This window comes from Parus major, chromosome 13 (assembly GCF_001522545.3).
Source record: "Parus major isolate Abel chromosome 13, Parus_major1.1, whole genome shotgun sequence".
Classification (NCBI taxonomy): domain Eukaryota; kingdom Metazoa; phylum Chordata; class Aves; order Passeriformes; family Paridae; genus Parus; species Parus major.
The window spans coordinates 7,187,919-7,202,511 of record NC_031782.1 but is presented as its reverse complement, the minus strand read 5'-3'; the positions used below and the strand labels follow the sequence as shown (position 1 = coordinate 7,202,511).

At 41.2% G+C, this 14,593-nt stretch overlaps 1 protein-coding gene across 1 annotated transcript in view; it reads right to left on the bottom strand.

The window, feature by feature from the left end:
• ADAMTS2 (ADAM metallopeptidase with thrombospondin type 1 motif 2) overlaps positions 1-14,593 on the bottom strand; it is a gene marked incomplete at its 5' end in the record, with an annotated part of 174,435 nt that overhangs the window by 33,242 nt on the left and 126,600 nt on the right. The window contains 4 exons of the mRNA XM_015641485.2: positions 363-495; positions 2,255-2,398; positions 4,024-4,129; positions 4,967-5,123. Coding sequence (XP_015496971.1) covers positions 363-495; positions 2,255-2,398; positions 4,024-4,129; positions 4,967-5,123 — 540 coding nt within the window. The remainder of the gene's footprint in view (positions 1-362; positions 496-2,254; positions 2,399-4,023; positions 4,130-4,966; positions 5,124-14,593) is intronic.

The window sequence follows — 14,593 nt, the reverse complement described above, 5'->3', positions numbered from 1 at the left end:
CACTACAAGATGTGGCAGCAAATCCATCTCCTTCACATCCGGGTGGGAGTTTTGTAACAAAATAACCACCTGCCAGCAAGAGGAGGCTCAATAACACACCGAGTTTGTTTGCTTGACAACTACAGATATTTATGAAACTACGTAATAATTACTTCTGTAACTCCAGCTAAAAAAAAAAAAAAATACCAAACCAAGAGATTTTTAGAATAAGATATATGTCAACAGTTAATCCTTGCTCACAGCTAAGAGGGCACAACATCTTTCCTTGTGGGCTTCACTAGGCTGTCCCTATTAAGGACATTTCAGAGACACTTAGACCACTGCTGGATGAGAACTAGCAGAAGCTAAAGTTGAGTACTCACAGCTGTGCACATCATGTATCCCAGACCAAAGTCAAATCTGCACTGCTCATTCATGGAGTAGTGAATCCCTGGCAGCTGTGGAAGGGAAGGCCAGTCATGTTCGAAGGGATCATCCCGCAGACAATCGTAGGAACTGCAACAGGCAAAAATTACAGGAACAGATGGGGCTGTGAGGCTTGCACAGTGTTTGTGGTTTCATTGTTGTTTTGTTCCAAACAAAATAGAGCCTACAATTTCTCAGATGCTGGCCCTGAAGAGCAGCTAATATTGCAATTACGCTCACATTCACTTTAGCATGTCATATCCACCTTCAATGGATTCTACACATCTTTTTTGAAGCCCTTCCACTATAATTTCCATTTAGCTTGCAGGTAAATTTCTATCAGTCTACAGGCTCCGAATGAGAAAAGAATCAAAGGAAGAATCCACATGAGACCAAGAAGAAAAGAAAGTTTAATTAATTTTCCATTTGTGGAATTTCTTGCTGCCTGCAGCTGTCTTTCAAGGGAGGTTTCAAAAGCAGAGGCCAGAGTAACCAGCCCAGAACACCACTGAACTTACAGTTTCCCTGTGTCCTCCCTGAGAAGCAGTGACTCATTGGCAGACTTCACTCAGGTTTGTTCCCTCTCTCTGCTTCTCCTGATCGTTCCCAACTCCATCCATAGTTTAAACTAAGTTTCCTTGCTGTGTGATCAACGGGGAAGCTTCTCCTCTGCTCCTAAGGAGTGAGGACAGCCTGTAGAATTACATCTGACCAAGTGATGCCAGCACAAAGGACTGAAGCTAGTACCACCAGACGGTTAACACAGTGTAAGTATTGGTTAATTCACAACACCAGCACAGTCCACAGGATCTCTGAAAATGTCTCCCAGTTATTTAACAGACATGAGGACACCATACACGAGCCTATCCTGGAAATCATTAAGGTTGCCTTGAAGTTACCAATAGCTGAAAGCAGAATTTTGAGGTTAGATTTACTTCAAAGCAAACCGTCGTTCTGCTTTGTTATAAGACATTTTAAAAATAGTTGTACTTAAAAGAACGTAAAGCAGCCTCTAGGCCAGATGATTTTTATTTAATGGCTAAAGCTCTGGAGGATCTTGCTAATTGAAACAATCACATTTCCCTAACTATGTTTTTATTCCTTATTGCCACACCTAAGATATCTACAATAATAAAAATACTGACAAAAGTACTGACTCATGTTTACTTCATGTATTTTGCTACATGTTTTTTCTGCTCATTTTCAGCTTTTGCTGGTTAAGGTAGTAGCTTTCCCATATTTTTCTTACAACTTGCACATAACAAGGGGAGAGTTTTTTTCTGTAAGGAGCAAACAAAAGGTCATAAACAACAGAGTTTGTCAGGAACTCCCACACAGGTCTAATGCCTGAAGCGTCAGGTCCAAAAAGGAAGGCAAGGGGCATGGATGAAGCTGTTTAAACAACTTTTGCATTTAAGGTACTGAAAGAAAAATTAGGAGCTGAAGAACTAATTCTAGAACCATGTGCTCTTTAGATAGCTACTAAAGTCAAGAAAAGCCTTGAGCACTTAAAGGGCAGATTTTCTCCTCTAGGCATCACTGTCTTGTCACAGACAGGTATCATAAGCAACAAATGGCAAGACAGACACAACGCTGCTGGGCAGCCAAGGCAGCCCTCAGCTAGAGGTTAGAGTAGGGAGGGAGGAAATTCAGCAATGAGACTAAAAACAGTGCCTTCCATCAGCCCTGAGAGGACAGCAAATACAGCATCCCCCAACGTCCAGAAAATGAACAGACGTAAATGAAACGAGGATAATTAGAGCGGACTGACATCAAACTGAAGGCGAGCGGCAGAATGGTTGTCCCGTGCTGTCCCGTGGCAGGGCAGTGCCTGCTGAGCAGTACTCACTGGAGGTAGCGGTTCAGCTCCTGCTGGCTGCAGCGGGACCAGTGGAAGCGGTGGAAGGCGGCCTGCACCAGGGGGGCCATGATGCTGCCCAGCCGGACCTCGTCCCCACAGCGGTTCCCTTGGCCGTCGTGCTCCATTCCTAAACTGCCCCGCGCACGAGAGACACAGCGGTGATGTCACGGGTGGGCTCTGAGCCCCCCAGAGCTGTCCCCTCCCCGTCACCAGTGCTTGCTGACACCAAGGCTCTCCAGTCCCACGTCCCACTAGTCCCATGAGCCAAGCCATGAGGAATATGACAGGGTGAGGCTGAAGCTAAAGAGCTACTCTGGAGTAATTCCCACAGGGAAGGACTGACCCTTGAGGGTACTTGCATGCCATCAGCCTAACCCACTTTTGAAAAAAACTAAAAATACATTTTTTGGACTTCCGTCCACATGCACATTTGTGAACTACTGCAGTTAAATGTGAATCCATTTGTGAATTACTGAGCCTGCCCACTCTCCAGGAATACTAACAGAAATGTACCCAGGTTCTAATCTGGAGCTATTCAGGACTTTATATAAAACTTCTTAAAAAACCCACACCTTAGCTTAATTAGAAGTATTTTGCAACAGCAGACAAGTCCTTTGCATGGAAAAAAGGAAAGACACCCCACAGAAAGCTAGTTCAGACAAGCTGCTGCTGTTGCCCAGGAGCAATCCCACATTGTTTAAATGTCAAACAGCCTGGAAAGTGGTGGATGCTTTCTAGAAAATTACCCAAAGTTACAGACACTCTAAAATTTCTTTTTGGCTTTACTATGAATATATTTTCTCCTTTCCTTTGTTAGGATCTTATGTTGCATTTTTAATAAGGACTATTGGACTAATGTGGGCAGTATCTGTCCACAGTTAAACCAAATTAACAGATTGGGGCTGAATATGACTTGAGGTATTGCAAACTTTCTGCAGTGGTGTCTCTTTCAAAGCTCACGCTGTGCTCTTTTTGTTCCTAATTCAAAAATTTTGGAATCAAATACTATCTGAGTCTCAAATAGGTGTCCCTAACTAAGATCTGTTTATGGTGATTTCAATAAATTTTGGCACTTTACTGTTTAAAGGAAGAGAAAGGGCCTGCAGACTTTCTTAGGGAAAACAGAATAGAGAGAAACTGTTCAGAAAAAGCCTTCTGGTAACTGTTATTCTACCAAAGAGAAATGGGAAATCAGTGGGAGTTCTCTACAGGGAAAACAAGGAAACTAAAAAGATCTGGGAGAAACCAGAGCTTTGACAACTGCTGCCCAGGCATTGGTTCAAATCACATCAATAGGTAAAATGATTGCATTTTTTATATGAGATATATAGAACAGTTGTAACTGCAGTGCTTGGTGCCTCATTTCTATACAGTATTGTTTCCTTTATCAGCAGTAACATATACAGATTATGTGCTTATTTAGTATGAATTGCTTGCAAGAATACTTGCACTGACTCAGTGAATTCATATTTCTTTATTATTTACATTTCCACCAGGAGACTACAATACATCATTTAATCTAGTCCCACAGAAGCCCTGGAAGGTATTTTGGTATTAGCTCTTTTTTCCCATTTGAAAATCCCAAAATATAAATCTTACTTAAGATTGTAAAGAAAACTTTGTGAGAGTTGAGACCTGAAACAAGAGCTAACCCTAAATATTGTTTCTTAACATCAATTGCATCTGCCCAATGTCATCAGCATTTATCTGTACCAAAACCCATTTAAGGTACAACACAGCTGTCCAGGTGTACTCACACATGTCCAGTTTCATGAGCCACCACAAATGCAGATGAAAAACCATCTTCATGGTTGAGAGTGCAGCTTCGGACAGGATGGCACATCCCAGTGACGGGAGCATAGCCTGTGAGGAACACCAAGTGCTTCAGAAAATGAACAAGTATAGAAAAATCAATGTGGTGGGAAGCTCTAGGGTGAGCATCTGTCCTTTGCTGTCACACAAGTACAGCTGAAGTGGTCGCCTCAAGACCTCTGCCCCTTAACATTTAACAATGTCCTCCTTCATCTGTGAAACAGATGAAAGCAGCCTGTTGAACAAATTAAAACTTCCTGGCTCATCAAGAAAATTCTTGTCACCTCCTGGACTGCCCTGCAATTGTGTTTTCTGAGTGCATAAGGCAACAGAGGCGAAGGACATCACATGCTGCTGTGTGGAGGAGCCCAGCACCAGCCCTCAGGGAGCAGAGCCCCAGCCCTGTGTTGACAGCAGCTCTGGCCAACTCAAAATGAATGTGAAAGTTCTGGGATGTCTCCCCTCTGGTGAAAAACCTGATCTCACAGGAGCCAGAGTTCTGAAAAAAGGAAAACATGGACAGCGTTTGGCCCTGCTGTTCCAGACCTCTCTATAACAACATTTCTTGCAATTCAGCTGTAACACAGCAACAGATTTGGAACTTCTTAAACACGAAATCTATTCTTTAATCTTTGGGCATTTTTGGTATTGTTTACATATGGATCCCATTTTCTTGGCTTCAGTAAGAACACAGAAATCATCCAATAGGTAATCAGTAAGAAAGGATAAAATTATAAGTGAAGCAATTACAACTGAAAACGGCCCAACACAGAGCTCATGGGGAAAGAAAACATTGAGCACAGCTCTGCAAAAGTTATACAATTAAACTTTACATGACTAGGCTGGCTCAGTAATGAATGCACAAGCAAAACAAACCCAGACACACACCTTGCATGCCTGATGGACCAAAATCCTGCCTGGTGAGGAAGATGGCATGGTCGTGATACTCCGCGTGCCCAGAGTCGGGTTTCTGTTGCAAGTAGGCCCAGCGACACACGTTCTCCAGACTTTGTGAGGGGTTCCCAATCTCTATTAGACTCATAGACTGCAGTCACACAGGGGAGAAAAAAGACATCAAGACTTATTTATTAAAAGCATGGGCAATTGTTTCCCCCAACATTTTTTCAGGCACTTTACTAAGCATCCCATTTCCATTACAAATTTGTTCTTAATTAAGAGATACTCACACTTCAGAAACAAATTTTACTGGATCAAGAAAGTAAGAAAATAGCTGAAGTTCGTGGTTAGATTGTTATTCATGCATTTAATGAGATCTAAGATATAATAAAAGTAAAAATAGACTAGAAATAAAAAGATGCATATTTTAATGACAAAACTGATACTGGGTTGTTGACCCTTATTATTTCTATGCCACCATGGTACCAGTTTACATCACTGTATCATCTCTTTACTGTCACTTCCAGTCTGGCTATAGAGTTCCTGATGGAGCCGTTGTCCCTTTTGGAACCATCAGGTCTCGACCTGGAGAGACTGACCCAGTGTGGGGAAGATCAATGCCTTACGGCCAAGCAAAGCCTATCACAACAACTGCAGAGAGCAGCACCCTGTCCTGTTCATCAGCTGCTTTTGTCATGAAACAGAGCTGTTTTGGCTGTTCTGTCAGAATTTGGCACACTCCTAGGTGCTCTGTTGGTGCAAAAGTGTACTTTTTCAGCTGTACTTGAATACTTCCAGAAATGGAGTTTCTTAGCCACTGTCTTTTAAATTGCATGTTCTTTATCCCATTACTCATCTGAAGATCATTCAGAAGGTAGAACACAATTTCCTACTGTGGAATGCCATTCTCTGTGTAAACCACATGTTCCATGGGTGGTGAACTGACACAGCTTGGCTGGCTCCAGTGAGCTGATGTGTTAGGTGGGGTGCAAAGGACAGTTCTCTTGAGCAAGGAAAAGAAAGGTATTTTAAAATCCAACTATTACATTTGCCTCTTTTTTTTTTCTTTTTTTTTTTTCCAGTAGTGCTTTTTTAAGAGTTCCCAGCTAATTATGCTTGATACTGTGCACTGCTAAGACTTTAGAAAGCTTATTGTATGTGGGATACTAGAAAATGTATGACTAACTGACCTGTCCCAGGCCTTCCAGGATTTGTAAGAACTACAGATGTGAACCTTGGCTTTTCATTTGCAAAAATTATATTACCATGGCAACACTGTAATCATAACAAAAACCACTACAGTTTAGATGCTATACTGTACTGCAAGCATTTGTCATTCCAAAATACTTAATGTAGAGCAAAACTTAGCCTAGGCCAAAAATAAGAAAGATGTAATACAATTCATGTTTAAATACAGATGTATTTGACGTGTCCTCTAATTGGATTCATGATGGAGTACATAGAGTATGGACTACATGAAAAAGAAAATCCTCAAAGGGTTGTGGAAGAACAACTGGAATTGATAAAAGAAGTGTTGCCAAACTGAGGTCTGATTTTGGCAAAAGTAAGATATTACAATTCTGCAAATGTTCATAAAAACAAATTTATAAACCAAATAGAGGCACAGTTTGGATTCTGATACCACTGTGGAATAAAAAAGTTGTAATATAATCTTGTGTTGGATCATACCGCTTCCAGTCATAGTTCCCTTGGAAATTGAACTAATAACTGCATTTTACATGGTGGGACAGTTGTGGTGCCTTTATTGAATCTTTGTATATTTATAAGAACATACTTAAACAAACTTTGAGTCACTAATACTGGGCAAAATCTTGACTCTTCAAGCAAAAATCCTATTCAGTTAAATAGGGTTTAACTATGGCTGATGTCTTTAACAACATCCATCAGTAGTAAAACAAACAAACAAGCAAACAAACATAAAACTTATCTATATCACTTTCACTCTTATCTCTCCAAAACTGCACAAAAAAGATCAATTCCATGAAGGAGATCAATAAAAAAGTCTTACTGCAAAACTCAAAAGTAAAGAATGCTGTAAAATGAACCTGAGAAACCTCTAGTTTTCTAATATTTTCTGATGTTTGTTAATACTTCCTTATTATATAATGACCTCCTTGTGTACATTCTACTGATGAAAAATCACATCATTTAAGACACATTGATCAGAAAACAATGAAAACACACATCCTATCAACATATGCTTTGTTTAAGGGTATCCAATTATTTACAAAGAAGTCTTGAATTTGCATGATCAGCAAAAAAGCATAGAAAATAAAACATCAATTATTTCCTAATAACCACTGCTTTATAGCTTTCCTCTATCACCTCTTTCCTGCCTGCTAAATCAAACCCTTGTCAGTGGAGTCCATCACAAAAGCAAAATATTTGTCTCTGAATGAACCAAAAGAGCAGGTTCCAGCGCTCCTCTGATTAACATCGAGTCTGCCAGAAGCCAGACCAGTCTGGCACAGCAAACCAGCAGCTCCCGTGGTTCAGGCACTGCACTGGCATCTGCCATGCGTCAACAACTCTCTCACTGTATTCTGAAGTCCATTCCAAGAGCAAAACCACAGGCTCAGTCCAAGAGAGCCTCAATGCTTGCTTATCAAAACACTAATTTTAGAGTTTGTCTTCCAGCAAATGAAGTTGAACCAAATGGTTAATGTGGAGCATTGTGGGGATTTTGCATCCAACACAACAGGGAGAAGGAAATAACCTTTTGTACATAAAAGGGGAAACTGAGAACACACAACTCCTATAAAACGTGTTTCAGCTGAACCAACTCTTTTGCCAATGACACAATTTTAACATCATAAAACTGAGCCTCATTTCTCTTTATGTTGGGAAACAAGACAGCCAGTAGGAAGTCAACTATTTTGAGTGTCCATGTGCTACAAATGTAAGTAGCAAGTTGAGGTCCGGTATGTGAGGAGGACTTCAAAGAATGAGAAGGAAAAGTCACTCTGTCTGCTGAGTACTCCAAGTCCACTGAGCACTCAAATCACCTTGTCACAAATCCTTTGTCTTTCCTCACTGGAATGCAGCAGCCTGAAAAGAGAAATCCACTTGATTCCTAGCAAATCTCACCTGCACATCCACTTTTCGCAATTTGCCAAAGACTTTCAGATTAGAAAAGCTTCTACAGTGCCAACAGCAAATATTGCATGGCCATCAGTCTGACAGTGAATCAAACTCACTGTGCTCTGCAGCTGCACTGGCTGAGGCCCAAGAACTGTGAACACCATGGTCCTCACAGTAGGCCACTGGTACGGCCAGGGAAGGGAATTAAAGGTAGTATTTGCCTCCAAAGAACCTCCAAGGCCCCAGTGGTCTCCTGATCAAAGGTTTCCTAAGCCAGGCATGCCTTTATATATAGAATTTTACCCACTTTTCCAACTGCCTTGCCTTTACAGATACATGCTGCTGTCCTGAAGAAAGGAACTTAGGAGATCATGGGACCACTCAGAGTTTGTTAGCAGATAGGGCAGATGTCATATGTTTTAGAAGGATGTTGTCCAAAAACTGCTCTTGCAGAGATATCAGATAACACTTAATAATATTTTCTTTTGGAAGTAGATGTGGGCTTTCATCAGAGCCCAATCCCTTATTACATGGACAAAGCAAATGAGAAAGAGGAAAAGAGATGAGCTGTGTGCAGTAATAAAGGCTGAAAGGTAAAATCCCTCTTTGTCACACAGGGGATGTCTAGGGGCCAGCAGGCTGCGCTGGAGGAGAGGTGTAGGTGTTACTCTTGGCTAGCAAAGGGCCCACACTGCCAGGAACTCGCAGGTCCTGCAGCTGGCTGGGAGCTCCGACCTGGCTGGGAAGGACCTCTTTCCAAGCAGGACAGCAGGCCTGTGGAGAGCATTACTCAGCTGATCAGCAGGAAAACTGCCAATGGAAAGAGAAACTTTCCTTCTCGCAGCAAGAAAAGCAAAAAATCTGTGAACTGCTGATGGAAACAGATGGAGATGTTGGATAAGAAGTGGAAAGGGCTCAGCTGGGAAAACATCCCCCAGGCAAGGAGACACCACAGAGGGTGACGAGGACAGTCTGCCCTACAGAACTAGCCTAGGCCTTTTCTCTGAGAAACTCAATATCTACCAGTGCTGCACATTTTCCTTCCTTTTTTTGATTCTGCCTTCATTTCTTCTCCGCTCCCTTCCTTAGATAGAAGCAGCAAAAAACCCAAAAATCAAATCAAAACAAAACACCCCAACATCACCCTAAATAAAAATGGAAGACAACTGAGTTGCAACTAAGAGGCAAAGCAGGGCAGTAAGGAATGGTTGAAAGCCAGAGAGGTCTCTGAACCTTCTTTGCTATCTGTCTTATCCTTTGGGAAGTTATCAGTTCTCTCATATGAACACACTGAAGAACAAGTCATTCATGAAGCTGACTGGAAAGTCCCTCAAGTATTTATGGAGATTGTGGGGTAAGGAAGAAATGTATAACTTTTTTTTTTTCTTTAACAATATCTAAGTTATCTTAGAAGAAAACTGCAAATTTAGTCTATATTCTACCCAAACCTTTCAAGAATGTTCAAGCTGCCAACCCATGTGAAAGACACACTAGTGTCACACACGGAATGGCAGCTCCTCTTAAACAACTGTGTTTTTTATCTGATATTTGGCATCACTGGGTACAACTTTGCAAAAGTGATGATGAGCAGGTACTTGATGACAAGAACATGTGAAATTTAAACTGGTCAGAAGCTTGGGACCTTCCCTAACTCATCCATTAGGTGGTGCTCCAAGAGAACCAACAGAGGAGGCTTTGCAGCTCTTCAGTAGCTCCAGGAGGAGCAGAAACTCTTAACATGACAGGCTTCAAACTATTGTAGGAAAAGTTGGATTACAGCAGTGCACATTCAGGAAACAATTTAACATATGACTTTCCCTTCCTGAATGTATAAAGTCTCTGCAAAACACACTGTTTACATTGCTTCTACTTGGCACTTCTATTGTTCATTGGATATTGGATTAGAACTTTTATATTCTTCTCTCATCCTGAACAAGATAAGCAAAAGACAAATAAATACAATTATTGAATGTCCATGGTAACCAAAATAACAAAAATAGCTCATTCAGCAAACTGTCATTTTGCATTCAAAGGATTTGTAAAGCTTTCTTATGGCAGCAGTTTGTAAACATTTTTCAGTCTCTAATTCTGTAGAAATGTAAGCAGATCAGGAATACAAAGCACTGTTTATGCTATCAGCCAGCTCCACATTCTTCAAGGTCCCAACAAAACACACTGGGAAATTATAAGCTCTGAGTCTAATATATAAATAAGGGGATTCAACAATTCACCCAGATGAAAAACAGGAGGGGCAATATCTCTTTATCCCCATATGAAACTTATGGAAACAGTGCAAAAATATGAACAGCTGCCAAAATGCTATGTCATATGTAAGTCCTGGCCTTGCAACTCAGCCTGTGCAGAACTGGTTACTGGATACAGCCAAATGCTGGGGTCAACAACTCCATCTTCAGACACATTTGTAAGGCAAGGGCTTGATTCCTGCTGATTCTTTCAGGTCTTCTGCATCTGCATCAGTGGAAAAATAAGATACTCAACTCACATTCGTGACCTAGTACAAGGAGAGGCTGGAGGAGGCTCAGGAAAATCTCAACATATATAAATGCCTATTGTGCAGGGAATAAAGATGACTGAGACAGTCTTCTCAGTATCCAGAGAAAGGAAAAGAGGCAATGGGCAAGAAAAAAAAGCTTTTAGGAGTGTTACTGTAATTTCACCATAAGAGTGGACAAACATTGGGAAGGGTTATCCAGAGAGGTTGTTGTGTCTCTGGAAATATTCAAAACCAAGCTGGACAAAATCCTGAACATCCTGCTCCAGGTGACCTTGCTCTGAGCAGGGCAGTTGGACTGGATGATGTCCAGAGGTCCATTCCAAGCACAGCTGTTCCATGACCCTCATGTGCAGCTAACAAGCTCCTTGCATTGCCAGGCACAGGTGCTCTCAGCCAGACTCTGCAACTTCCTTGGACAGGCAGAGGTAAGTGGAGGTTCTCATCCCTTTCCCTCCAGGGAAACAGCAGAGTCAACAGCAAAATAATAAGGACAAACAACAGATTTAAGGAATAAACCTGATTTGTGCTTCCAAGGCTGCCTTCTGGGAAGCAGAGAGAAAGAGGAACCTGACTCAGATTGAACCAGTGCTTCCATCCTGGCTGAACCAAGAACATCTCCCCTGCTTGCATCAAGCTTAGACATGAAAAGGTCAGATGGCAGAGATAAAGAGAGTATCATTTTATGAAAAGATCAAAGGTAAAGTCTTGTCCCAAATGAAGGCAGCAGGAGCTCTGCTATTATCTCAGACATACAAAATTGAAAAGTCCTTCTCAGTTGAACAGTCTTGTCCTATGAGGTTGCAGGCATCCACCCCATCCATCCCTTCTTCCTGAACTGCCACCTCAAAGTCATTTGGGTTTTCTTTCCTTCTCTAAGCTATTTGAGAGGCTCTCTGCAGTGGTAGTCAGGTTCCTCTTTCACTGTGACCAAGTTAACACATGGTCAGAGTCCAACCACTTGTTTTGGTGCCAACTCTGGTTTACAGCTTATGTGGGTTTTCTCTCCCTTCTGGTTGCATTTCCAGATGCCACGGAGCAGAGCCAGCATCCCTCAGTCCATCCCACCCTGCTCCAGGCTGAATACAGGCCACTAGGGAGAGCTCAGGGATGTCCTGCACTGCCACATTCACATTTCCCAAGAAACAACCCTCACAAATCCTCAGGGGGCTGCATTTATTGAAACCCCTGCAGTCCCTGCAAAATTCTTTCCAAGTGTTTTTTCATTAATCACTGTATTAATTACATCCATCCCAGCTAACATGTGCTTTGCTCTGCTCTGTGCAAGGGCAGCTCATCTGCACACAGAGTCACCATTGTCAGTGGACAGAGTGTGGGGCTGGAGCCAGGAATTTATGAGGTCTTATCCCCAGCCTGCCAGTGGCCTTCCGTGTGGCCTTGGAAAATAACACTTAACATCTTTGTTTTTTTAGCTGTAAAATGGGAATAATAATCTTTATTCATTCACCTCAAAGAGGCGATGAGAGGATTTTATGCAGTGCTCAGTATTTAAATGTTTCCAAACAAATTTTAGAATAACCAGTCAGGGTTTTTAAATGCATGCTCAGCTCATCTCTTGCAACCTCCTCTGCACTTGGTGCTTGTGGTTGCTTTGCTTATTTCCCTGAGTATTCTAGAGCTAGCTGGATTACAGAGCTGTTACAACCAAAATAGGTCTAAGTGGAATAATTCGCACAAACATTGAATTATATTAATCTCAAATGTATCCGCAGTTGCCAAAATTTGGAACCAATCTTCCTACTACTGAAGTCAAAAAGGCAGAAGCGAGCCAGCCCATCTTTTTCCCATTTGAAGAAAAATGCACTGCATGTACCCTGTTTACTTATTTGCAGTATCCCATCACATCAAAACAGCCAGTCACTTTGGAAGTCAGTGTCAAGAAAATGCAGAGAAATGCATTGTGGCTTCTGAAGCCAACACAGATATGGAACAGCCTTTGCAGAGCACATTTTTCTATCCAAATGATGGGATTGATGAATGAGTGGGCAGCAGCAAGGCACAGCTGAAGCCCTCACATCAGTCTGTGGTAGATCATTTGTTGGAAGTACTGAGAGGAAAGTGGGGAGTCAGGGAAGGGCTGGCAGCTCTTGCAAAGTCCTGCAAAGCTACCCCAGCCCCAGTGCAGCCACTCTGTTTCCCAAACACATCACCCAGCCAGAGCTCTTGGCAGGGCTCCACCTGCCACCCCCTCAAAGTCCTGAGGTGATAATTCACACAAAGTGCTAATTCAGTAAATCCATGTCAGATCTTTTGAATTCATCCCTGAAGTAATTTCAGCATGTGATCACTGAGGAATATCTTCCATTTTTTCATTTTACCAGGGCAATTATTGCTATTCCTGAAATTACTGAAACTTCTACATGTCCAGTTGCCTGTGTTTGAGAATATTAAAAAATAAGTACATTTGAAAGAGTGGAGTACCTTCAAGCAAGAACCAGTGAAAGGTTGGTTGCTATGCAACTCAAGTATTGTCCATATTATTCTTATCAACAGATGACATGTTGTATAAAATAATATAATTGTCTGAAAAAACCCACAATACAGTAGAAGGCTGCTCAGGGGTGGAGAATTGGCAATAGCTGAGAGTGCTGTCATAAACCTGACGTTGATGGTACATACTTCATCAATTACAGAACCATAATGTAATTATTATGATTATTTAAATGGCACCCTTGATAATATATATAAATTGCCTGCAGTGAGGCAAATGAATCTGAAAATATTAGCTCCATGCTTTCAAAAGAAATGCTTACTCAAACAAGACTGGGATAACATTTTCATGTTGTGAAGGCAATCATGCTGCTTCATTCATGCACTGCCTTATCTAATACACAAACCCTACCTAATACTATGTATTTTGAATATATATTTTCCTAAAAATTGTTAGTGATGGTGTGTGTGATAGTAAAATATTCAAGGCTTTGTTCTAATTCCACAGATCAGGTTCAGAAAATAAGAACTATACACTTTTTCTCTCTGCTTTTCCACTGTTAAATTATCCCAAACCTTTAAAGAAAAAATCTCCTCACCTTCTCCTCCCTGGCACTAGTCCTCTGATCAGGAAATTTAAAAACATGAACAGAAAAGGAAGTATTCTCATACAGCCATGGCATGCAGGTTCCCACATCATAAAGTAGAGGAGCTCTGGAATTATATATTTTATATATACTTTTTTCTATTTTTAGAAAGTCCTAGACTGTCTTTAATGTAAACAAGAATCAGATATGGAAATGTAAGAAAAATTATCTCTGGGGCAAGCTTGTGATAGCAGAATTATTGCACTGAAACAGCAGGACAACTCAGAACCTAAAGCATTGTCTACTGCAGATTGTGGATGTAGAATCCACAAGCAGAATATCCAGATTACACTGAGCTGTAAATGTGGCAGTGATGTGGCCAAAGACCCACCAAGAAATGATGGCTTCTGTCCTGCACCCCAACTCTCCTCTCTAAAGTATATGAAACTGATAAATTTCAAATTATAAATGGACGAGGCTTTGCTCTTCACAAGAAAACAAAGATCCTTAAGATGGAATGATGACTGCTGTAGCCATCTGGAAACTTGCAGAAATAGCCAGAGCTCACACTGAGGTAGATTTATAGGGCTAAAGATGAATAATAAAAAGCACATAACAATTATGAAATACCCATGAACTGTGGACTGCAAAGAAGTGACTAGGACTGGCACTAATGCTACTGGCTTCCACCACTATTGCAACATCAGATTTGTATGAGATTTGTAAGTCAATTTGCAATCAAACTTTTGTCATTACAGCCATCACAAGGATATTTCAATCATTTTGTAATTCAATGTTAACTACACACTCCATGAACCTTCAATCACAAAATGGCAAATAGGACCTTTTTTACATTTTACTTTAGGACATACATCTGATTAAGCTTATCCAAAGTGCATAACTACATCATCATCATCATCATCATCATCATCATCACTGCAGGAAAAGCAGAGATGGATTGGTGTG